The 21821-nt window shown below is 38.6% G+C and overlaps 1 protein-coding gene across 4 annotated transcripts; it reads right to left on the bottom strand.

Annotated features, from left to right (window-relative positions):
- Positions 1-3599: 3599 nt before the first annotated feature.
- On the bottom strand, positions 3600-17461 carry rbbp5 (retinoblastoma binding protein 5). Of its 4 annotated transcripts, none has more exons than XM_037779799.1 (15): positions 17294-17461; positions 14926-15014; positions 14561-14586; positions 14194-14366; positions 13909-14049; positions 13573-13735; positions 12732-12841; positions 12026-12145; positions 11631-11784; positions 11404-11475; positions 11072-11189; positions 10111-10180; positions 9555-9790; positions 7719-7796; positions 3600-3999 (listed from the first exon to the last, which is right to left on the bottom strand). In XM_037779799.1, exons 2-15 carry the CDS (start codon positions 14948-14950, stop codon positions 3947-3949), a joined length of 1539 nt encoding a protein of 512 aa, XP_037635727.1. In that variant the 5' UTR covers positions 14951-15014; positions 17294-17461; the 3' UTR covers positions 3600-3946. The 4 variants fall into 4 exon arrangements, with proteins under 4 accessions (XP_037635727.1, XP_037635711.1, XP_037635737.1 ...); XM_037779783.1 differs by having other exon boundaries at positions 7572-7796; XM_037779809.1 differs by lacking the exon at positions 14926-15014 and having other exon boundaries at positions 17294-17459.
- Between the last annotated feature and the right edge of the window lie 4360 nt (positions 17462-21821).

The raw sequence follows: 21821 nt of genomic DNA on the forward strand, positions 1-21821 counted from the left end.
CAACACACTACTTCCGGTTCAGACTTCACAATAAAAGTCACATCATGTGGACAGTGATGGTTCCTGAGAAGGAAGAAAAATATGACATTAGAGAATAAAGTTGAAATATTTTGAGGGTAAAAAAAAAATCATAATGTGTTTAGATTAAAGACTTAATGTAACAGCGAAAAAAAATCATATTATGAGAAAACATTTTTTTAGGGGGGAAAAAAATAATTTTACCAGAAGAAAGTTGTAATCTACAACGGAGTATTAGGGCCACATGAGGGAAAACATTTTTTATTACGAGAATAAATTCATAACTTTACGAGAAAAAAATCGTAATTTTACGAGAAAAAAAGTCGTATTGTTACGAGAATAATGTCATAACTTTACAAGAAAAAAGTCGTAATATTACGAGAATAAAGTCGTAACTTTACGAGAAAGAAAGTCGGAATTTTACGAGAAAAAAAGTTGTAATGTTACAAGAATAAAGTCATAATTTTAGGGGGAAAAAAGTCGTAATATTACGAGAATAAAGTCATAACTTTACGAGAAAAAAGTCGTAATATTACGAGAATAAAGTCGTAACTTTACGAGAAAGAAAGTCGTAAATTTAGGAGAAAAAAAGTCGTAATATTACGAGAATAAGTCATAATTTTAGGGGGAAAAAAGTCGTAATATTACGAGGAGAAAGTCATAAATTTAGGAGAAAAAAAGTCGTAATATTACGAGAATAAAGTCATAACTTTATGAGAAAGAAGTCATAATATTACGAGAATAAAGTCATAACTTTATGAGAAAGAAGTCATAATATTAGGAAAACATATTACAAGCAACCAATAAAAACGGCGAGAGGACATAGCAGCCTGAGCCTGCTTCTGGACAGGTAGCAGCTGTTTGTCTCGGTTTATTTCTTTGGAATAAATGCAGTTTCTTGCACAATCTTGTCAAGGTCCTGATACTGATGATAATGTGGTGCTGATGTACCAAAAGATTAAGTGTTTCCTTATTTGTGAAACCTTTACTAAAGTGTAACTTCACAAGATCCTCCACATTCCTCATTTTCACACAGGTGGCACGCTGCTATATTTCCCCTCTAAAATAACACGTAAAACTTATGACTTTATTCTCGTAATACTACGACTTTTTTTCTCGTAAACCTATGACTTTATTCTCGAAATCTCAGATTTATTTTTTTCCTCAATGTGGGAAGAAAGACAGATGAGCACCAAGTTAAGAATAGCTCAATCACCACATGCATCTTGTATGACGCCACTGAATATTTTTAAATGTATGGCATCATGTAAACTTAGTATGTCTTCAGCAGAGCTTTTATTTTCAATCAATTTCCGGTAATATTCTGGTTGACTCTGTCAAGCATGATCGGCCGTTTGATTGACAGGTTGATGGACCACTCCCTGTTGCCGTTATCCACTGATGTCCCGCCCACTCTGCTGTGATTGGTCGGAGCAGGTAATCAACAGGGCTGGACAGGTGGAACTTCTGTGTTTCTGACAGCGTGTCAAATGACATCAGAGGATCCAGAAGTGGAAACGTACAAAAAATCATGTGATTAATGACTAATGCTTTATTTAAATGAGAAAAAGGCGAGATATAATAATATAATATGAGAATAAAGTTGTAGTTTTATGAGGACAATGTCATATTTCAAGAAAATATTCTATCTCACAAAAGTCAGTTTTATGAGAAAAAAAGTCATAACAAGAAATTTAACGAGAAAAAGTAACAATAACAAAGTTGTAATTTTGTGATAAAAACGGTCATTTTACAAGACGAAAGTTGTAATCTTGTTAGAGTAAAAAAAAAAGTAATAATATTACAAGGTAATAATTTAAAGAATATGTCATAAAAAGAAAATCATAAAGTTGTAGTTTTATGAGGACAGTCATATTGCAAGAAAATATTCTATTTCACAAAAGCCATATAAGATTAAGTCAGTTTCATGAGAAAAAAAGTAATTACAAGAAAATAATCTTAATTTAACGAGAAAAAGTAACAATAACAAAGTTGTAATTTTGTGATAAATAATTAAAAGAATATGTCATAAAAAAAAGAAAATCATAATTTTACAAGTCATAATATGCATATAAAGTTGTAGTTTTAAGAGGACTGTGTCATATTACAAGAAAATGTCTTATCTCGCAAAAAAATGTTTAAGGTCAGTTTTATGAGAACAAAAAGTCACGACAGGGAAATAATCATAGTTTTATGAGAAAAAGTAACAAGAACAAAGTTGTAATTTTGTGAGAAAAAAAGTAATTTTATCAGAAAAAAAGTTGTAATATTATTAGAGTTAAAATAAAAAAATCGTGACAAGAAGGTAATAATTTAAAGAATATATTATAACAAATAGAATATCATAATCTTACAAGTCATAACATGCGTGTCCTTTTATGAGGACAAAGTCAAATTACAATAAAATATTCTATCTCACAAAAGTCATATAATTTTAAGTCAGCTTTATGAGAAAAAAGTCATAACAAGAAAATAATCTTAATTTTATGAGAAAAAAGTAACAACAAAGTTGTAATTTTGTGATAAATATGGTCATTTTACGAGACGAAAGTTGTAATCTTATTGGAGTAAAAAAAAGTAATAATATTACAAGGTAATAATTTAAAGAATATGTCATAACAAAAAGAAAATCATAATTTTACAAGTCATATGCATATAAAGTTGTAGTTTTATGAGGACAGTCATATTGCAAGAAAATGTCTTATCTCACAAAAAATAGTTTAAGTCAGTTTTATGAGAACAAAAAGTCACAACAAGAAAATAATCATAATTTTATGAGAAAAAGTAACAAGAACAAAGTTTTAATTTTGTGAAAAAAAGTCATTTTATCAGAAGAAAGTTGTAATATTATTAGTTAAAACAAAAAAGTAATGACAAGAAGGTAATAATTTAAAGAATATATCATAACAAAAAAAAAATCATAATCTTACAAGTCATAACATGCTAATAAAGTTGTAGTTTTATGAGGACAAAGTCATATTACAAGAAAATGTTCTATCTCACAAAAAGATAAGATTAAGTTATTTATGAGAACAAAAAGTCATTACAAGAAAATAATCATAATTTTATGAGGAAAAGTCAGAATTACAAGAACAAAGTTTTAATTTTGTGAGAAAAAAAGTAATTTTATGAGAAGAACATTGTAATATTATTAGAGTAAAAAAGTCATATTACAAGAAGGCAGTAATTCTATATACAATGCCAGTTTCACCTGGTAATCCAGCAACTTATATATTGATTGCAGTTGGTGGTCATTTCAGTCACAGCAGTGGAGACTTGTGTTATTGGACTGTTTTAACTGTAAATATACTACCATCATAATATGTTTATAAAATGTAATTATCGTTGTCCTTTTTCCAAAATAGTGACACAAAGAGGAGCCCAGCTGACTAACTGTGAGTAGGTCTTTGTGACTCAGAAGGCTCAACTTCTCTCAGGCTTATGAGCTACTTTTAGCACTAAAGCGTTTTGTGAATTCCTCTTAGACCAAACTCAGCCAGTTAGGACAAACTTTTAGATGTTTTGTGAATCCTTTTCCAGCTTTCAGAAATCCACATCTGCCTCAGAAACCACACAGCAGCTAGTTATTTATAAATCAAAATGTTTTAATACGTATAAAAACAACAAGAAAGACGACGCACACACACACACACTATCGGGACACAGGTGTTCTACACATGATGAATCCTACAGAGAAAGAGGACGTGTGATCTCTATTGTGACCGGGACTTCACGCTCTCTTTGTCGGCTCCTGTCAAGATGATCCGGGCTGAGGAGTTTTCCCGTGACGCTGTGCCCTGGTTGGGAGAGGAAACAGTCTGCACATCAAACAGGCTGCTCGCTCACAGTCTGTTATATGACATCAGGCTTTGTGTCTCTTTGTTTAAGCCTGTTGGTGGCTCCTTCACAACTGTAGAAACAGCAGTGATCAGTCCATCCCTCCAATGTCATGTTGTTTGTACGACTGCGAGACCAGACTCCCTGCAGAGGAACACAGACACTGATTACACAATATCCTCCTTAGATTAACTGCTGTACATTCTCAATCACAATTTGAATAATGGTCAAACCTCACATAACAGCCATATACCCGTAGCTAATAAAGGTCAGGTAAAAACCATTGGAAAACTCACATGATAAATTCAGTAATGTACATTTTCACAGCACTAAATCCACCAGTACAACAACAGAGGCATGTCATACTCACTACTCTCCTGAAAACACTTTCTCTTTTTAACCACATTTTCATTCACTAATTAATTCTAATCACTTCTACTAGGCCATTTTTAAGCTACTAATAATAAAACTTGACACTTCCCTGCAGATGTTTCAAGCTGCCGGAAAGGCTTTTAATGTGAAACATCTGCAGGAAGTGTTGGGTTTCATTGACGGCAGGCTTATCAGCGACAGAAAGAACGGCAGAGAAGTTAGAGAAGAGGAAGTGTTCAATAATTTGTCAATGGAGTGATAGTGGCGCTTCAGGAGATTATATTAAAGGAATAGTTCAACATTTATGGGAAATTGACTTTTAGTATTTCTTTCTGAGAGGGAGACGTTCAGATGGACATCAATCATGTCTCTGTGTGTTACAGTACGGAGCTGGAGTCAGGACGTGGTTAGCCTAGCTTAGCATAGACTAGAAGCAGGGGGAAACCAAGCCCCCAGGAAGATTGCCGGGCTTTGAAGCCAAGTTTCATAGTGGCCAAAGTGCCCAAAAATACTTTTTTTTTTGGGAAAGAGACGTCTGTACTCAGCAGATATTTTTTGAGGTAAATTAATTTCCCAGTACAAACACTTGAATAGTTATTTTCGTGCTGCCGTTCATTTGAATGAGCCATGGAGCGAGGGCTGGGAGGCGGGGTTAAAGGAAACGCTACTGCGCTTGCTCTCAGGGCTCACAGATGTGGAAGATCACATACCATGAACATATTGTATTGTACAATCCATACATAAATGACAAACAACAGCTGGTGTGCAGCTTCCTGAAGTCTTGTTGTCATAGTGAGGTTGCCAGGTTTGGTACCATCGTGCCTGTCCAGAGACCAAAACCTGTGCTCACTGATTGTATCTGCCAACTTGTGGCTGCGCTACAGGCAGCTACACAACACAGAAGCACAGTCAAGAAATCACAGCACATAATTCCCAACAAAACCACAAACTTTTCCTTTTACTCACTTTCAGAAAGAAAGCAAATGAGCTTATTTCCCAAAATGTTGAACTATTCCTTTAACAATGATTAGAAGTTTGTTTTATTTCAGATTTCTCAATTGGCTTCACCGATAATATAAGCAGTAATATTAGGAATGTAACACTAAGAGTAACTAAAGCTTTGTTTATACTTGCGCGCGACACCGTGGCACGGGCCTCCGTAGTTGGTGCGCTCGCTATGAGTATGCACAGAGGCGTTTATGCTCAGTGCGTTGTTCGTTGCAGATCCGAAACGCCAGGGAATGAAAATAAAACTATGTACAAAAGAGCAACTAACTCCGCTTTATTCTTTGGGAAGTCTGCTACCTGAAGCCTGATGTGTATTACTTTTTTCCTTGCAGAGGAGTTTTATTATTCCATAAAACCTTTTTTTTTTTAGCTTTTACAAAGCTATCTCTCATATTCTTCCACAGCCTGCAGCGAAACACTCATAGAGATGTCTGTATAGGCAAACCTGCTCAGCCAGTCATCCCCTTGAAGGCGTTCATGATGAAATGAAACGCACAGTGGGCGCGTAGTTACAAAAATTCAGAGGCGCACAACCAAACACCGCAACAACTTGCAGAGCCTTCGTGCACGACGCAAAAGCTGTGATGCGGGATTTTCTGGCGCGCGCAGGCTTCACTACGGCAACCATAAATCCACTTTAAGAGTACTAAACGTCTAATCTGCGATACGATTATATAACTGATTTACGTATATTTTTTCGTTTGAGGCTGAGAAAGACCAGTGTGGTGTTGATATGCGTTGGTCTTGTTGTATAATATAATAATGTAGTCCTGTACATAATGGCCTATTCATCTTTTATACTTGACATATACGGTACATATATGCTGCACACGTGCATGGTTAATGTAGCTGTTGGGCAACAGAGTTTTTGAATGAAGTTTAAAGTAGGATGAGTTCAGACATCAATATGTACGCTGTTGCCCAACATCTCTCTGGGACACACACACAGAAACAGAAAAGACAGGACCTGAGCAGCGCTACTACAGACACACGTTCATGTCACATGACAAGCCCAAGGAGCGAGGTGGGAGTGGGAGCAGGAGGGTCAAAGGCCAAGCAGGAAGTAGATGTAGACTAGCCAGCTAGACCGCAAGGGAAACAAGCTGCACCATCCCACCGCTAGCCACGTCAACACCCATCTGCCAACTACAGTCCAACTTCACCAAAAGTTCCAATGGCGGCGAATTAGTCAGTGGTGCTGAGGTTAGCAGAGGTCATACAATCATAAAGCCACAGTCTGGGAGGAAAAACACTCCGAATGTACAAAAGGAGTCACTGTGGATCTGACGAGGACAAACAGCTTGTTCCTAATCAGACGGCTGTTCGGCACTTATATGGATTGTTAATCAGAAAATTATGTTTCTACTTTTCTAATTTCAAATTGTGTTAAGATTATGTGGTAATATTTTAGTGGAAAAGTCCTGCATGTCTGATTACTTCTTGAACAGCCTGCAGAGATTCTATTTACAGATTTTGCCCTCCACTTTGTCCACTTATTGCAAAAGAATATATTGCCAAAAAGCTGAACTGTAAGCTATAATTTTAGCATGAAAAGTGACTAGAAGAAACATCTGTAGCTGTAAGGTTGGCCCCAGTTATCACTGTAATTACATAACTTCAAAGATGGAATTTAGCTACGACAGCGCGTATTTTCTATCTCTGCATCCGAGATGGTGCCTGCGTTTTGGTACAAACGGTAGCCGTCAGCACACAAGCACATGCTGAAGCTAACGGGTTCACAAAAAGTAATTTTCACAGAAAATGGGAGGAAGTTCTAGCGAGAAAATTCCAAGTATTCAACCCCTAAATCATAATGTGTCTAAACTATGGCTACATAAGAATATAATGTCATAAATAGCGCAAAAATATCTTGTACTATACAGATATGTTAAAGGTGCAGTAGGCAGAATATTTGTGGCATCATTGGAAAAAAATTCCATAATAACCTTTCATCATATTGTAACTCAAGTGTTCTGAGACGTAACAACAACACAGTAAGATTCCTCCAGTAAACATTACAATAAAAGATGTTTGTCATGAACTCCATTTACAGTCTGGACGGATAACAGGACCAGATCTGCTTTAATGAAACACTGGTCTGATAGACTGGCTCTGACCTCCAGACTGTGGCTTTACAAAATGAGGGTCTCTGTCAGTGAGCTTTGTGGTTGGTTGGGTGGGTGGGTGGCTGGGGGGGATGGAGGGTGGGGGTTCGTGTTGGGTGGAAGCAGTACAGGGGGAGGGGGTTGCCTTGGAGACAGGTCGGGCTGGTGAGGCGTCAGTCAGACTAGCAGAGCTCCCAGACTGAGCAGCAGCAGGGGCGGTGGCGTGCTTACCTGTGGCCAGGCCCCCCTCTGCCCTGCCCTTCATCCCTCCTCCTCCTCCTCCTACTCCTGGGCCAGAGCTGCCCAGGGCCTCCACGGGGAAGGAGGGCCGTTCGCCCCTGTAGGGCTTGGGCCTGAAGGGGAAGTCTTTGTCTTTACCTTTGGAGCCTTTGGGCCGGCCTGCTGTCTTCTTCTTGGACTTGCCATCTCCCTTCACTCCCAGTAGGGGGTGCACCTCTGAGGAGAGAGAGGATGGACTCAGGGTCAAAGTTCAGCTTTTCACAATAAAGCAAAAGGACAGACGCAATCAAATAATGACACTTTTCGGCATGTTGGCTAAGTTCTGTACCTGTCCCAAAATTTCCACTAGAGTTGGACGATTGAACGAATATTTTGGCGATTGCCAAGTACATCGCAGGTTGTTTTTTTGGGGGGGGATTTTGTCATTTTATTTTGCTAATTTAATGGTCTGCCTCCGAAGAACGAGAGAGTCCCTGCTCAGCGGGCAGCTGGCACAGCGGCGCTAAAACAAAGTGCACAGCGTGGAAAAACAGCTAGTAGAGCCAGCATATTTTCACATCTAACTCTGTGAATTAAGAGTTTATTTCGACCAAACCAGAGTTGGTGAGTTTGAATGAAGTGTGTTTTACGATGAGTTAACGAGGCAATCAGGCCTGTCTTAGTTCAATGAAAAAGAGAAACTTGAATTCAAAGGTGTACATTGTATTTTTCTGTTTAATAAGGAGAATAGGTGTAAGAATATTTCCTTTCTTGACATTTTGTGAGTTTATTTTATTTATTTATTTATTAGACTAAAAAAGCTAAGAAAGCTTGTGGAACGTAGAAAACTTGCAGCTCAGACACATCTTTCAGCTGAAACTACGACACATACCTGCACGAATATATTGGTAATTGCCGGTTGTTGGGCTGGTGGCCAGTTGAATGATTTTAACATATCGCCCAACCCTAATTTCCACAACACTAATTCCATCAGTTCAACATCGGAGTCGTCTCATCCTCACCACTCCGCTGCTATCAGTTTTTCCCTTGAACACTAATACTGTTTTCATTCACTGCATTTGCTTCTACTTTGCCTTTTTTTTTATCACATGCAAACATCTACTTATCAGCACTAAACACAAAGTACAGTAATGTCATCAGTTTGGCAGGTATTTGGTGATAAACCAAAGTATTGGACGAATTGAATTTTGACCAGATGATGGCACTCCTTATACATATGACAAAAGTTAAGGGACCAAAGTTTTACAATTCATGTCAAGGGCAACATGAATGTCTGTGCAAATCAATCTAGTAATAAAATAATGAAATATGTCACAGGGAAAACTTCAATGTAATGGTGGCGCTAGAGGAAAAGTCAGGGGATCCCATAAGCTATTAGGATTCATCTTCTGGGGACCATGAATATGTGAAGAAAATATCATAGAAATCCATCCAATAATTGTTTCGATATTTTAGTCGACCTAAAAATCTCGGGAAAAGAAGAGGACAGAGGATCGGTTTGGAACCTAAACAACTGAAGAAAGCCACTGGGGAAAAAGCCATGGCAGCTGAGAGCAGCTCACGGTGGCTGTGGTTGACAAGAGCCCGCAGTTGGAACTCTTCTGCAGGTGAAGGCTAATGTAGTCTCCGCTGCCCCACACAGGCGAAGCGTACAGGCTAAGGGGCGAAACGCTTGTGACCCTGAGATACCTGCTAAAGTTGCAGAAGGGTTCCCAACAATGTGAATGCTCTGACCACCCTGCCAACAATGAATACTATCAAGAGGAGGAACTAGCAACACCATGTCCTAAGTTGCTCCTGCAGTTTCTGCTTGTAGCAAAGCATCTCTGATGTTTATTTCACCCAGTCTGTTTCTAATTTCCCGCAGTTTAGGAAAAAAAAGGCCCTGGTCATTGGAAAATGTACCAACTTTATGAACCCGACCCCGACGCGGCATCTTATGGTTGTGTTTATTGTTGTGTTTCACTGTCTCACCGTCACTGGGCACCCCCTGCAGTTCGATGGTGGTGGTGCGAGCCTTCTTCTTGGCCGGGCCTCCTTCAGATGAAAGCTGCCGCTGCTTCTTGTCACCGCCAGCCAACGCTTCCTCTGGGGTAGCAGTCTGGACCGCGGCGTCTGGCGGGGGGCCGAAGGGGTTTTCCTCTGGGTCCTCGACCTCGGGGGCGATTGGCAGGTACAGCAGGGCCTTGTAGTCCTCCAGCTCCTCATCACTGCAGGACACAAACACAGACAAGACTGTCAGCAGTAGAATACTTCACACAGATTTGAACACAAGCGTAGCACCAATCCTCAGGTTTCCCCCCAGGTTAACACCGTTAGCTCTGTCAGTAGTGTTTTCACTGTTAGCACTGTTAGCTGTGAGCCGCCGGCTCACCTGTCGCCATGTTGAGAGCCGTGCGGAGGCAATAGAAATGCTCCCAATCTTGCAATTAGCACCTTTAAGACTAAAAGGCTTTGATGATTCAGGGATCAGATCAGAGAGGGATCATTGTTTGCACTGGTGTAGTAACGCTGTATTATTGTTTCTCACCTGCTGCAAAAAGCAACTATTGGGTCAACAGTGGTGACATCCACCTCTTCATCCTCGGCAGCGTCTGCGCCTGTAACACGAGCACAAGTTAATGTCGGAGGCATCCAGGGAGAACCAATGAAAGCAGTAAGACCAGCGCATTTGACAGCAAAACAGGTGATGGTCACATTCTAAAAGGGTTGATGCAAATGTGTGTGATATTGAAGTCGTGGGTCACATGCAGAGGATTGGGCGAATATATGGGCTATCGGCAACTGGCTGATCATGATTCTAACATATTGCCCAACCCTAATGACTGTTGTCTTCAGGAAGAGAGTATACAAGAAATGAATGTACTTTTGGATTAAAATGAGATGCATTAATCAAATCAAAGTGTGACTTTGGATTGCAACTACAAAATTAATCTTAACCAGGAGAAAGCAAAATGTTTTCCCAAAGATTTTATACTTATTTGTTTTACTGAGATGTTTCTGGATCTGTTTCGTCCCCACCCACAGGTTGATTTACTGTTTACAAGCTGAGTAGCTCCTCAAATTCCTTTCTGCATTGCATTGTGGGACAATAATGTCCATCAACAGCACATGGAAAATCTAATAAATTTAGCCTGCTTACTGACATATTGGTTAACTTATTTTTCAGTGTGAGTCAGTCCACTACATACTTACCACCCAGTATCTAGTTTTATTACTATTAAGTATGGAACATGGACACATTTGAAGTATTGTTCTGCAGGACTGGGAGCAGACAGCACAGGAGAGGCTTTTCCTACACAGTGGTGCCTTCGTAGGAGGGTATACTGTATTTTTGGATTTTGAAGGGAAATAACTGTCTAACATACAAATAAATACTCCTCATACTTTGGCCTTTGCTAAGAGGCTTAGGAGCAATTCTATACAATAAAGACTTTGCTTGAAATTACATACCATATAAGTGGTTATGGGTGTGTGTGTGTGTTATCTACCTGTCTGCTCGGGTTCACTCTTGTCTTCGTCCTCGATGTCAAATTCAGACTCTCTCTCCTCGTACTCCACATTCTCATCCAGCTCTTTAAAGTCTGGAGCAAAAGCGCTCCAGTTTTCCTGCAGACAAACCAATCAGTCACATCGATCACCCCTGACACCATTTTACATCAACTCGGCTGGTAGTTGTGCTTCATTAAAGGCCAAAAGTCCCACATTTTTTACCATACAAACATTAAAGATACTGAAATAATGAAATGACACTGAAATAATCCATCTGTGACCATGTTTCATTCACGTATACATCCGGCCTTTATTGTCTCTGTCTACTTACCACTTGGTTCTGAGCCCAGATGGACACCACTCCACTGGAGATGGAGGCGATAATCGGACGGACAGGATGCCACTGGAGAGGGGTCAAAGGTGAGATTGGTAAGTTATCTGATTGTAAACAACACAGCGTCTCAATGTGGTTGAAAATACATAGACATATGTGTTATATCAATGTTTAAATCTCTACACAGTGTTCTACTGAGCCAGGATTTCTGTTTTGATCCTTACAGCGACATCCAGCAGCAGCTCTCCTCTGGTTCCATGAAGGATCTTCACCAGGTTGCCGATGCTCTTCTCCCAGATGTAGAGGGCGTGCTGCCTGGCTGAACCGGCCACGATGTACTCGCCATCGCCGGAGAAACAGCAGCGCTTCCACGGAGTCCTGAACACAGAAAACACAGGTGGAGTGCGTGAACAAACGGAGGTCAGAGGAATAGACTGACGCACCGCTATGAAATTGAACACTTTCCTAGTAAGCATTTGATTTGATTACAGGCATTGAAATTCAGCCAGTCCCTGCAACACTTGCAAGAGCTTGCAATTTTTCTACGCAAACACCTGTGAAACTGGAAGAAAGCGTCTCAACCATCACTCAAATTTTCCACAAATATATACTGACATACCTGTTGACCAGGTCCTGTAGTTTCTGCATGGGTTCAGGCTCACCGTCTCGGCCACATGTCAGTATCTCCCTGCCGTCATACACCCTGATGATCCGGTCCGCTGTGTTTATGAGGAAGCAACTGCACAGAAAACAGCACAGGTGGACAAAAAAAAGAGGTTGCATTAGAGATAGGGGGAAAGAAAGCACAGGAAGAGCTCCGCTGTCATAGCTGGGGCTTTTCCTTTTTTTTGTAAATATGTTTTATATGATTTTCAAAGATTTTATCCCACAAAAATAACAGATACAAAACATGTGTAAGTCACACAAAATAGATACCATTCATCAGATCTGTTTACAAAGTTAGGTCCATAGCTGTGGCTTTTAAAGTTCTTTATTTACTCTGTTCTGTGTATCATGTGTACATATTGTAATATGGATCTGTCCTTCAGTCAACATGGAATCAGTTAGACTGTGTCACAGAACAAGGAGATCCCAAATGGACTAGAGCCTGAGGCTGTCACTTTTTCAGAAAATCAAATTTGAATGTTTAGAGCGCTCTCTGCTGGATCACAAGGCAAACTACTTCAAACGGTCTGTTGTGCTTATAGACCGTTTTGAATGCGAACAGGTCATTACAGCCTAATGTTAAACGTGTAGACTGTGTAGTCCAGATTGTGTTCATCCATCCAGGTCTAGATACCAAAAGACCTCCCGTTGCCTCTCACCTGCCCTTGCGTGCAAATTCAATTGATTTGATGGCAGTGGTGTTGCTGGTGCCGGTTGTCACTCTGAAGGAAGCCACCAGCTCCTGAGTGTTTGTGTTCAACACCAGAATCTGCAACAACAGAGAGAGGGAGACGTAAAATGTGAGTGGAGAGAAATCTACAAGTGTTTGGGTATTCATTAAAGATAGGGTCGACGATGTTGATGACAGCTAGCATAATTTGAAAGTAGCATCGCCTCAGGAGCTCTGTGTAAACCCACACCTTCCCTTCGGGGCTCCTTCCAATGCAACAACCCCCACACACATGCACGAGCATGTTTTATTACATTACGGCTGTGTTGAATACTCGATTCTGATTGGTCAATCACGGCGTTCTGCGGTCTGTAAGTTCTGTATAACAGACCGTTGCTATGTATAGTAGACCGTTGCTATGGGCGCAGTTCTGATGTCGGACTCTGGAGGACAGTTTTTGTGTCAAAATATTGATTTCTTAAGTAAGTAGCAGTGTAATAAGCGGGATAATGTACATTCAACATTCATTGTTGTGAAAGAATCCCTTCAGGGCGATGAGAATCACAACAATAACCGGCTCGCTGTACATTATCCCTTACATTTCATCTGATCAACAGTACAACAATTCAGGTGACAATTTGTGCAGTCTATGTGGAGGACTGCTATCCCGCATAGATATCTGCTTGTGTCTTTCACTGGAAATGTTTTAATTCTAGATGTACAAATTTAAGCACTGAGCTTTTTCCCTCTATAAAATTCATATTTCTTGTGCCGTCTTGAAACGCAGTGATGTGATTGAAAGGTGCACTGTGAGTCTAGTTTTGTCTGACCTTTCCTTTGGCATTGCCAGTGTAGATGTACTCCCCCCGCCTGTCGAACGCCGCCACCACATTCAGGTCTGAGTCGTCGTCCACCGGCAGGACAACATGTTTGGTGTCTGACAGAGTCAGCAGGACCGGGGCGGATTTCATGGGACACACCAGCACCTTGTCCCTAAAACACAAACAGAATTTCTGGTTAGTACAAAATAGCAAAGTATATTAACTTAACTTACAACTGATCAAAGACAAATTAGACAAAATCACGTGATGTCAACGCTGTTCATAGTGTAATCTGACCCAACATCAGATGAAACATGGACACACAGATGCTGTCAGCTCACTCACATGTCTCTGGGGTGGCATTGCAGTTTCAGGATGGGTGAGGGGAAGCGGAACCTCTGGTCACAGTCTCCAGTCAGGACGTCCCACTGCGAGACAATGTTGTCTGTGGAGGCGCTCACCAGCTTGTGGCCGTCTCGACTCCAGCTGCACACACACAAATATATAGCATTCTTTAATTCATCATTAAAATGTTACTGGACTTGACGTGTGGATGTAGTCTAAGGTGGAGCAGGCGAGGCAGGTAAAAGATGGATGTGTCTGAGTGTATGTCTGTGATATGTGTCTCACCATAAAGAGCAAACCGGGTGGATATGTGCGCTGATGATTTTGGCGATGCCCCGTGTGAGGAAGTCCCAGATGACGATGCGGCCGTCGTTGCAGCCCACAGCCAGCAGGGTGCCCCACCGATTGAAGGTGCAGGTGAGGGCCATACTGATACAGTCCAGAGTGCCATCTGCCTCCTAAAAACACACACAAACACAGTGAAACAACAGTCAGAGAGTTTGCATCAGTCTGGGAGTAGCTTCACATATGATTGTTGCCTAAATCAAAAGATGAAACTCCAGGTGTATTAGTGTTTGGATGATTTTCAGTGCACAAATAGTAATCAGGATTTCTATTAAGCGCATGTGGATATTAAGAGCCGGTGGCTTACCTCTGGATAGTTCTGCCCAAATGATTCTAGGAGAGGAATAACGAAGCGAGAGTGATGAGAAACATTTAACGAAACTAAGTAACATTCATACAGGACGTACAGTATGTATTAAAGTGCCAGCTGGCTCAGAAACACAACACAACCTACCACTAATTTCATTCTAATTAGCATGTTACAGATAGTCAGTGTCGTACAAGTGAGTACTTGGGCCTTGGAATAGCAGTAGAATCATTATTATTTAACAAGGATAACTCAAATTAATCGGAGATTAAAGTCAGGTATTCATTACATATACATAAAGAAATAAACTTGAGTATATCCACGATTAAAACTGGAAACTTTAAACAATTAAGTTGAATATTCACCAGAAAGAAGCAGGAAATTATCCATGAGTAATTTCAGAGAAATCTTGAAGTTTTTTCCAAAGTCTGAGCCAGTAATTCATAAGATAGAACTGTATGGACAATTTACAAGGAAAAAGACATTTACCCAAAATTTACATAAAAGAATTCACCAACAAAAAGGGTGAAGCAGCCAATTTAAAAGAAAGAAAATTAAGTAGTGTTAAAAATTAAGTAACGTTTTTCTTCAGATATTCCGAAACGTCCTCCACAATCAACTAATTTCAAATAAATTCAGTGTTTTTTCCTCACGTCTGATGTTTCCTTTACAGAGTTAATGAGAAAATGTAGAGAAACTTAAGAGACGTATTTCTCAGCTGATTCCCCATCCTTCCACTGAAGATGAGACAGGGGTACTAGACATCATACTAACAGCCATAACTCAGTATAAATATCAATTATCACATATGTGACCTTCTATTCTGGTCTAGCTTAGCTCAAAAATAAAACACAATACAGTACTTGGACTTGTCAAAGCTGGATTAGTTTAAAAAGTAAACTACACTGACTGTTTAAAACCCAGATTTAAATATTATGCTATTTCTGAAAATAAAAATTAGTACAATATCACTGCCTTTCCTCCATCCAGACCATTACAAACCAGCTGTAGATCAAAAATTCTATATATAAATAATTGTATATAGAAAATTATATATATATCATTTTATATGCATTTTATATATATATATATTAAAAAAATTGTATATATAATACATCATTTTATATATAATATATTATATATATATATATATATTATAATATTTAGATTAATCAATGGACTAACGTTATATTAGCATATGACTGTTTAAAACCATTTTATAGGCTTGAGATTTTTTAAAACTTCATCGTTATTTTATTATTATCTCATCATAGTTCCTGATTAACCTAACGAATAGTAACGTTACTCCCTGTCATATAGACCAGCTGTATATTGTTTTTATCTCCCACCATCATCCTAATGTTAAGAGCTTGGTAGCCTCGGTGTAATAAATAATAAACATTAACACAGGGTTAAGAGGTGACAGTCTGTAGCTGCTCTCCTCATAAAGACACAGGGTTAAGAGGTGACAGTCTGTAGCTGCTCTCCTCATAAAGACACAGGGTTAAGAGGGGACAGTCTGTAGCTGCTCTCCTCATAAAGACACAGGGTTAAGAGGTGACAGTCTGTAGCTGCTCTCCTCATAAAGACACAGGGTTAAGAGGGGACAGTCTGTAGCTGCTCTCCTCATAAAGACACAGAGTTAAGAGGGGACAGTCTGTAGCTGCTCTCCTCATAAAGACACAGGGTTAAGAGGGGACAGTCTGTAGCTGCTCTCCTCATAAAGACACAGGGTTAAGAGGTGACAGTCTGTAGCTGCTCTCCTCATAAAGACACAGGGTTAAGAGGTGACAGTCTGTAGCTGCTCTCCTCATAAAGACAGGGGTAAGAGGTGACAGTCTGTAGCTGCTCTCCTCATAAAGACACAGGGTTAAGAGGGGACAGTCTGTAGCTGCTCTCCTCATAAAGACAGGGTTAAGAGGGGACAGTCTGTAGCTGCTCTCCTCATAAAGACACAGGGTTAAGAGGGGACAGTCTGTAGCTGCTCTCCTCATAAAGACACAGGGTTAAGAGGTGACAGTCTGTAGCTGCTCTCCTCATAAAGACACAGGGTTAAGAGGTGACAGTCTGTAGCTGCTCTCCTCATAAAGACACAGGGGTAAGAGGTGACAGTCTGTAGCTGCTCTCCTCATAAAGACAGGGGTAAGAGGTGACAGTCTGTAGCTGCTCTCCTCATAAAGACACAGGGGTAAGAGGTGACAGTCTGTAGCTGCTCTCCTCATAAAGACACAGGGTTAAGAGGTGACAGTCTGTAGCTGCTCTCCTCATAAAGACACAGGGTTAAGAGGGGACAGTCTGTAGCTGCTCTCCTCATAAAGACACAGGGTTAAGAGGGGACAGTCTGTAGCTGCTCTCCTCATAAAGACACAGGGTTAAGAGGTGACAGTCTGTAGCTGCTCTCCTCATAAAGACACATGTAATTAAACAACAGGAGACCATGTCTGTCTGTATGTATGGAGGCTAACGTTAGCTAACAGCTACTATGTACGCTCATACTATTATAATCCTTTACCTACAGACTCAGACCATACATTAGGAACAGATGTAACGTTTAACATTAGTTAAAGCGGTGTGATTCCACTAATAAAAGCATGTATTTATGTATATTTGACTGGTTTTGGGTTGATGTTAACATGCTAAGCTAACGATGCTAACCACAACAGTAACAGCTCGTTACCGGTGAACGGTTTAATCAGCTTCACTGAACACTCAGAGGAACAACAGGTTAGTTACCGAGCAGCTCGAGGTTCATTGTTGGACGACTGGCGATCCAGATGTCCTTAACTTGACTAGATCTCACAGATGTTTCACTCTAATATCACTTTAATATTCAGCCTGTTACTGCTGCTGCTGCTGCTGCTGCCTGGCGCCGAGCCTCCAGTCAGGACCCCAAACAATCACACCTACAATATGCCTGATCTAAATGAAATGAAATTCAAACTTTATTGCAGACTCAAGGTCCAGATAAGAAAAAAGAAAAAACAACAACAATACATTACAATACAGGAGGCACTATAAAAAGGCATGGTTAAAAGATATTAAAAATAGCTCTAAATGAAATAAGCCTTCTTCTTATTCTTTTGGTGGAGAGAGAATTAAGAGAGGACAGACCTTTCTTATTTTGTGTAAAGATTTGTTGTTTTATTTATTTTATAGACCACTAAAGCAAACACAATTTTATTGTTTTCTTTGTTGTTGCCTGTTCCTGTGGTAAATGTAGAAAGTATAATGTGTAGAAATAATAATAATAATAATAATATATTAGATTTATATAACGCTTTTTAGTGATCTCAAAGATCTCAAAATTGTCAAATCATACCAACAATAATGACCAATATGGCCACTACTGATGCTGCAATTGCTTTAAATGTGTGAAATAAGATAAGATAAGATCAGATAAGATATGAGTATATGTGATATAAAGTATATGTGTATAAATAATGGAGTATTAAACATATGCATGAGTGTAATATGCCTGAACTAAATGATTCAAGATTCAAGATTCAAGATGTTTATTATCACGCTGGTTATACAAGTACAATCGTGTGAAATACTTTTTGCTGGGAAGCTCCATTAAATATAATAAGTTATATTACAATTATAAGAGGAAATACTTTGTACAAGACATATTATGACTTGTAAGATTATGATTTTCTTTTTGTCATGACATATCATTTAAATTATTTCCTAATTTTTGTAATATTGTGACTTTTTTTTTACTCTAATAAGATTTCAACTTTCTTCTGATAAAAGGATTTTTTTTTGTCTTAAAAAATGACAACTGTTTTCTCATAATATGATTTTTTTTCGCTGTTAAATTAAGTTTTTAATTTAAACACATTATTATTATTTTTCGCTATTAAATTAAGTCTTTAATCTAACCACATTATGATTTTTTTCAGTGTTAAATTAAGTCTTTAATCTAAACACGTTATGATTTTTAATAATAGAATATATACAGGCATATTAAGAACATATACATGAAGAACATATGAAACAGACCTTCTTATTCTTTTTGTGGAGAGAGAATTCAGAGAGAACAGCCTTTTTTATTTATTTTGTGTAAAGATTTGTTGATTTTGAATGATTAATTATTTTATAGACCACTAAAGCAAACACAATACGGCATTGTTTTCTTTGTTGTCGCCTGTTCTTGTGGTAAATGTAGAAAGTGTATGTGTAGAAATAGTGGAGTATTAAAGGTCCCATATCGTGCTCACTTTCTGGATCATACTTGTATTTTGTGTTTCTACTAGAACATGTTTACATACTGTAATGTTAAAAAAAACCATTTATTTTCCTCGTACTGTCGGCCTGAATATGCCTGTATTTACCGACTGTCTGAAACGCTCCGTTTTAGCGCATTTTGTCAGAATTGCAACGAAATTGCAACAGAATTGCGTTGCTAGGCAACAGCTTGCGTCCATGAGAACTTCCTATCATGAATAAATTAGGACACATTTAGTATGTTTACGTTTATAATTGTGTCAAGGGTCTAAATATTGTATATTTGTGACATCACAAATGGACAGAAATCCTGACAGCTTGTTTCAAATGCAGAGTTTCTGAATACGGGCTTTGTGTATTTCCCTGTGGATTGAGTGTTTGGATACTTTCACAGTATTTACATAGGACTTAAGCCTGCTTTATAATAAAAAAACATAAAAATCTCACTTTTTGATAATATGGGACCTTTAAACATATGCATGAGTATATAGGGTATTGATGAACTGATGAAATGTAGCTATCTAGATAACTCTGGGACAGTGAATGACTGTAAATAAACAACAAATACATATATATATAAATAAACAAATACGTAATAATAGTGAAATAAAAATATTGAAATAAATAAATATGTTAGTAAGTAAAATATGTGCTACTGTGTGTAACTTTGTTTTTATATATACAGTATATATATATATATATGGTTCTCTCATAATTATATATATATCTATATATCTGTAGATATATAGATATATTTTGACGGAATTGCAACGGAATATATCTATATCTATATCTATAGATATATAGATAGATAGATATATAGATAGATAGATATATAGATAGATAATTATGAGAGAACCAGAGGTGTGCTCTCTGCCTACATCATCAGGCAGCACTTGATCCTTGGAACTTTCTATACACTATCTTTAACTTTATGGCTTCAATCTATATGTGACTCTATACAGGCCTGTGTGTGTGTGTGTGTGTGTGTGTGTGTGTGTATGTGTGTGTGTTTGTGTGTTTGTGTGTGTGTGTTTGTGTGTGTTTGTGGGTATGTGTGTGTAAGTTTGTGTGTGTGTCTGTTTGTGTTACTGTTTGTGTGTGTGTGCGTTTGTGTGTGTGTGTGTGTGTGTGTGTGTGTGTACAGAGGTACACATAGTCCCTCATATTAAAACATTCAGCTGTAGCTGCTGGTGATGCAGGATCTGGAGCTGGATCCGGATCAGGGTCCGGTCCGGAGCTGGATCAACAGCCCACCAGCGACTTCCTGTCTTCACAATAAAGGTACAAAATAAATTTACATGATGTGATGAAAACTATAGACATATATATATATAGACATATATATATATATATATATATGTCTATTCCAGTCATGTTTGTTATAGTTTAGACATCGTGTAAACGTACTGATTTTGTCTTGAAGTTTGGTTTGCCCCACAGCATTAAAAAGATTTCTTCAACAATTATTATATAAATAATAATTTATATAATAATAATAATAATAATAATACAATAATAATATAAATAATAATGTATGTAATAATAATAATGATAATAAATATTGGTCCTTTGTTAGAGGCACTACTTTCCCCCAGTAGGCTACCGTAATAGCCTTTTTACTTGCTACTAACAGTATTTTAACCAAATATCTGCCACTTCCCCTTACAGAGAGAGAGTACCAAACAACTTGTGTAGTATTTGTTGTAGCACTTTCCATGCTCCACAGTTATGATATGTATTGTATGTTAAACAACAAACACAAATGAATGAATATTAATGATGTGATGTAAGAGTGAGATTCCTCTTGCTTCTCTAACCTTGTATCTCCAATTTAGGTGATTTTCATGCTTTCAAATAAAGTGAAAGATGACACGCTGCCCCAATCGTTAGGAACAGGAAATAGTGAACAGGAAATAGTGTTGCAGCAGATAGACAACTACAACCACACTCAAAACCATTTCACAACCAATTAAAGATTATCAAAACTTTTGTTACTCTGTTAGCAGGTGCGTGTCCAGACAGGGATTCAGGATCTCCTTTGCCACCGGCTCCCACCCCCTCCACACTACCTTATTTTGACAGTTAGACAGCAAATATTAGCCAGATGGTGATGTTTTGCTGTTGGCTAAAAATGGTCCCAGTTCAACGGCAGACATTGTGAAATACACAGAAAAACTAAATGAGTCAGTTTTCTAATAATGACTATTAGGTTTGGTCTGCTTTTGTTTGCGAGCTGAGAGTCTCATGTCAACCAGAAAAGGTTAGGTGGACACAAAATATATTTATATATATCCATACATGAGTTCCACATGAAAAATTCCTTGCTGTGTTTGTTTTTTTTGTGTCTGTCCACTTAACCTTTTCTGTTTGACATGACACTCAGATGACAAACAAAAGCAGACCAAACCTAAGAGTCATTAGAAGAAAACTCAATGTCTGACAAATTTTGATCATTTAGTTTTTCTGTGTATTTCACAATGTCTGCTGTTCAAAGAGGACAGCAGGGAATCCTTCTGGAGCACAGAGAGATTGAATTTGGAGATAAAGTCAACACTGGAGATGTCATCCGAGCTGCCAGAAGAATATCACAAGAACTTCTGCCTATAGAGAGGAAATAATGCTTTCAGAATCAAACATACATCCAGCTATACGAATGGTCATATTAATGTTAAAAAATGTTCATAGTGTGTGAGAAAAGAATCGTTTATAAAGTGCACATTAGTTTATTAACTGAGGACCATTCTTGGCCCATGCAAAAACATGACCATCCGACTAATATCTGCTGTCTAACTGTCGAATTTGAGGTAGTGTGGAGGGGGTGGGGGCTGGTGACAAAGGAGATCCTGATCCCTGTCTGGACACACACCTGCTAACAGAGAAGATCAACATACCAGGCCATGATAAGATGAGCTGACTTCCTGTCTTCCAGTTACTTTATTCTTATTTACTTTTGATTCCTGGTTCAGCACATTACCTCCACTTTGACACTCATCAGCAGTGGGATGCTACTACGTACATTTATTCAATAGTA

The sequence above is a fragment of the Sebastes umbrosus genome, chromosome 1, assembly GCF_015220745.1.
Source record: "Sebastes umbrosus isolate fSebUmb1 chromosome 1, fSebUmb1.pri, whole genome shotgun sequence".
NCBI lineage: Eukaryota > Metazoa > Chordata > Actinopteri > Perciformes > Sebastidae > Sebastes > Sebastes umbrosus.

Excerpts from the sequence above, each read along its gene's own strand:
- rbbp5 (XM_037779783.1), bottom strand. The coding sequence starts at position 14,950 with ATGGATAATTTCCTGCTTCTTTCTG. Across the intron at positions 14,587-14,925 it reads TAATTTCCTGCTTCTTTCTG|AATCATTTGGGCAGAACTAT; the intron begins GTGAATATTCAA and ends TTCCTCTCCTAG. Across the intron at positions 4,000-7,571 it reads AGAGGGGGGCCTGGCCACAG|GGAGTCTGGTCTCGCAGTCG; the intron begins GTAAGCACGCCA and ends GTTCCTCTGCAG.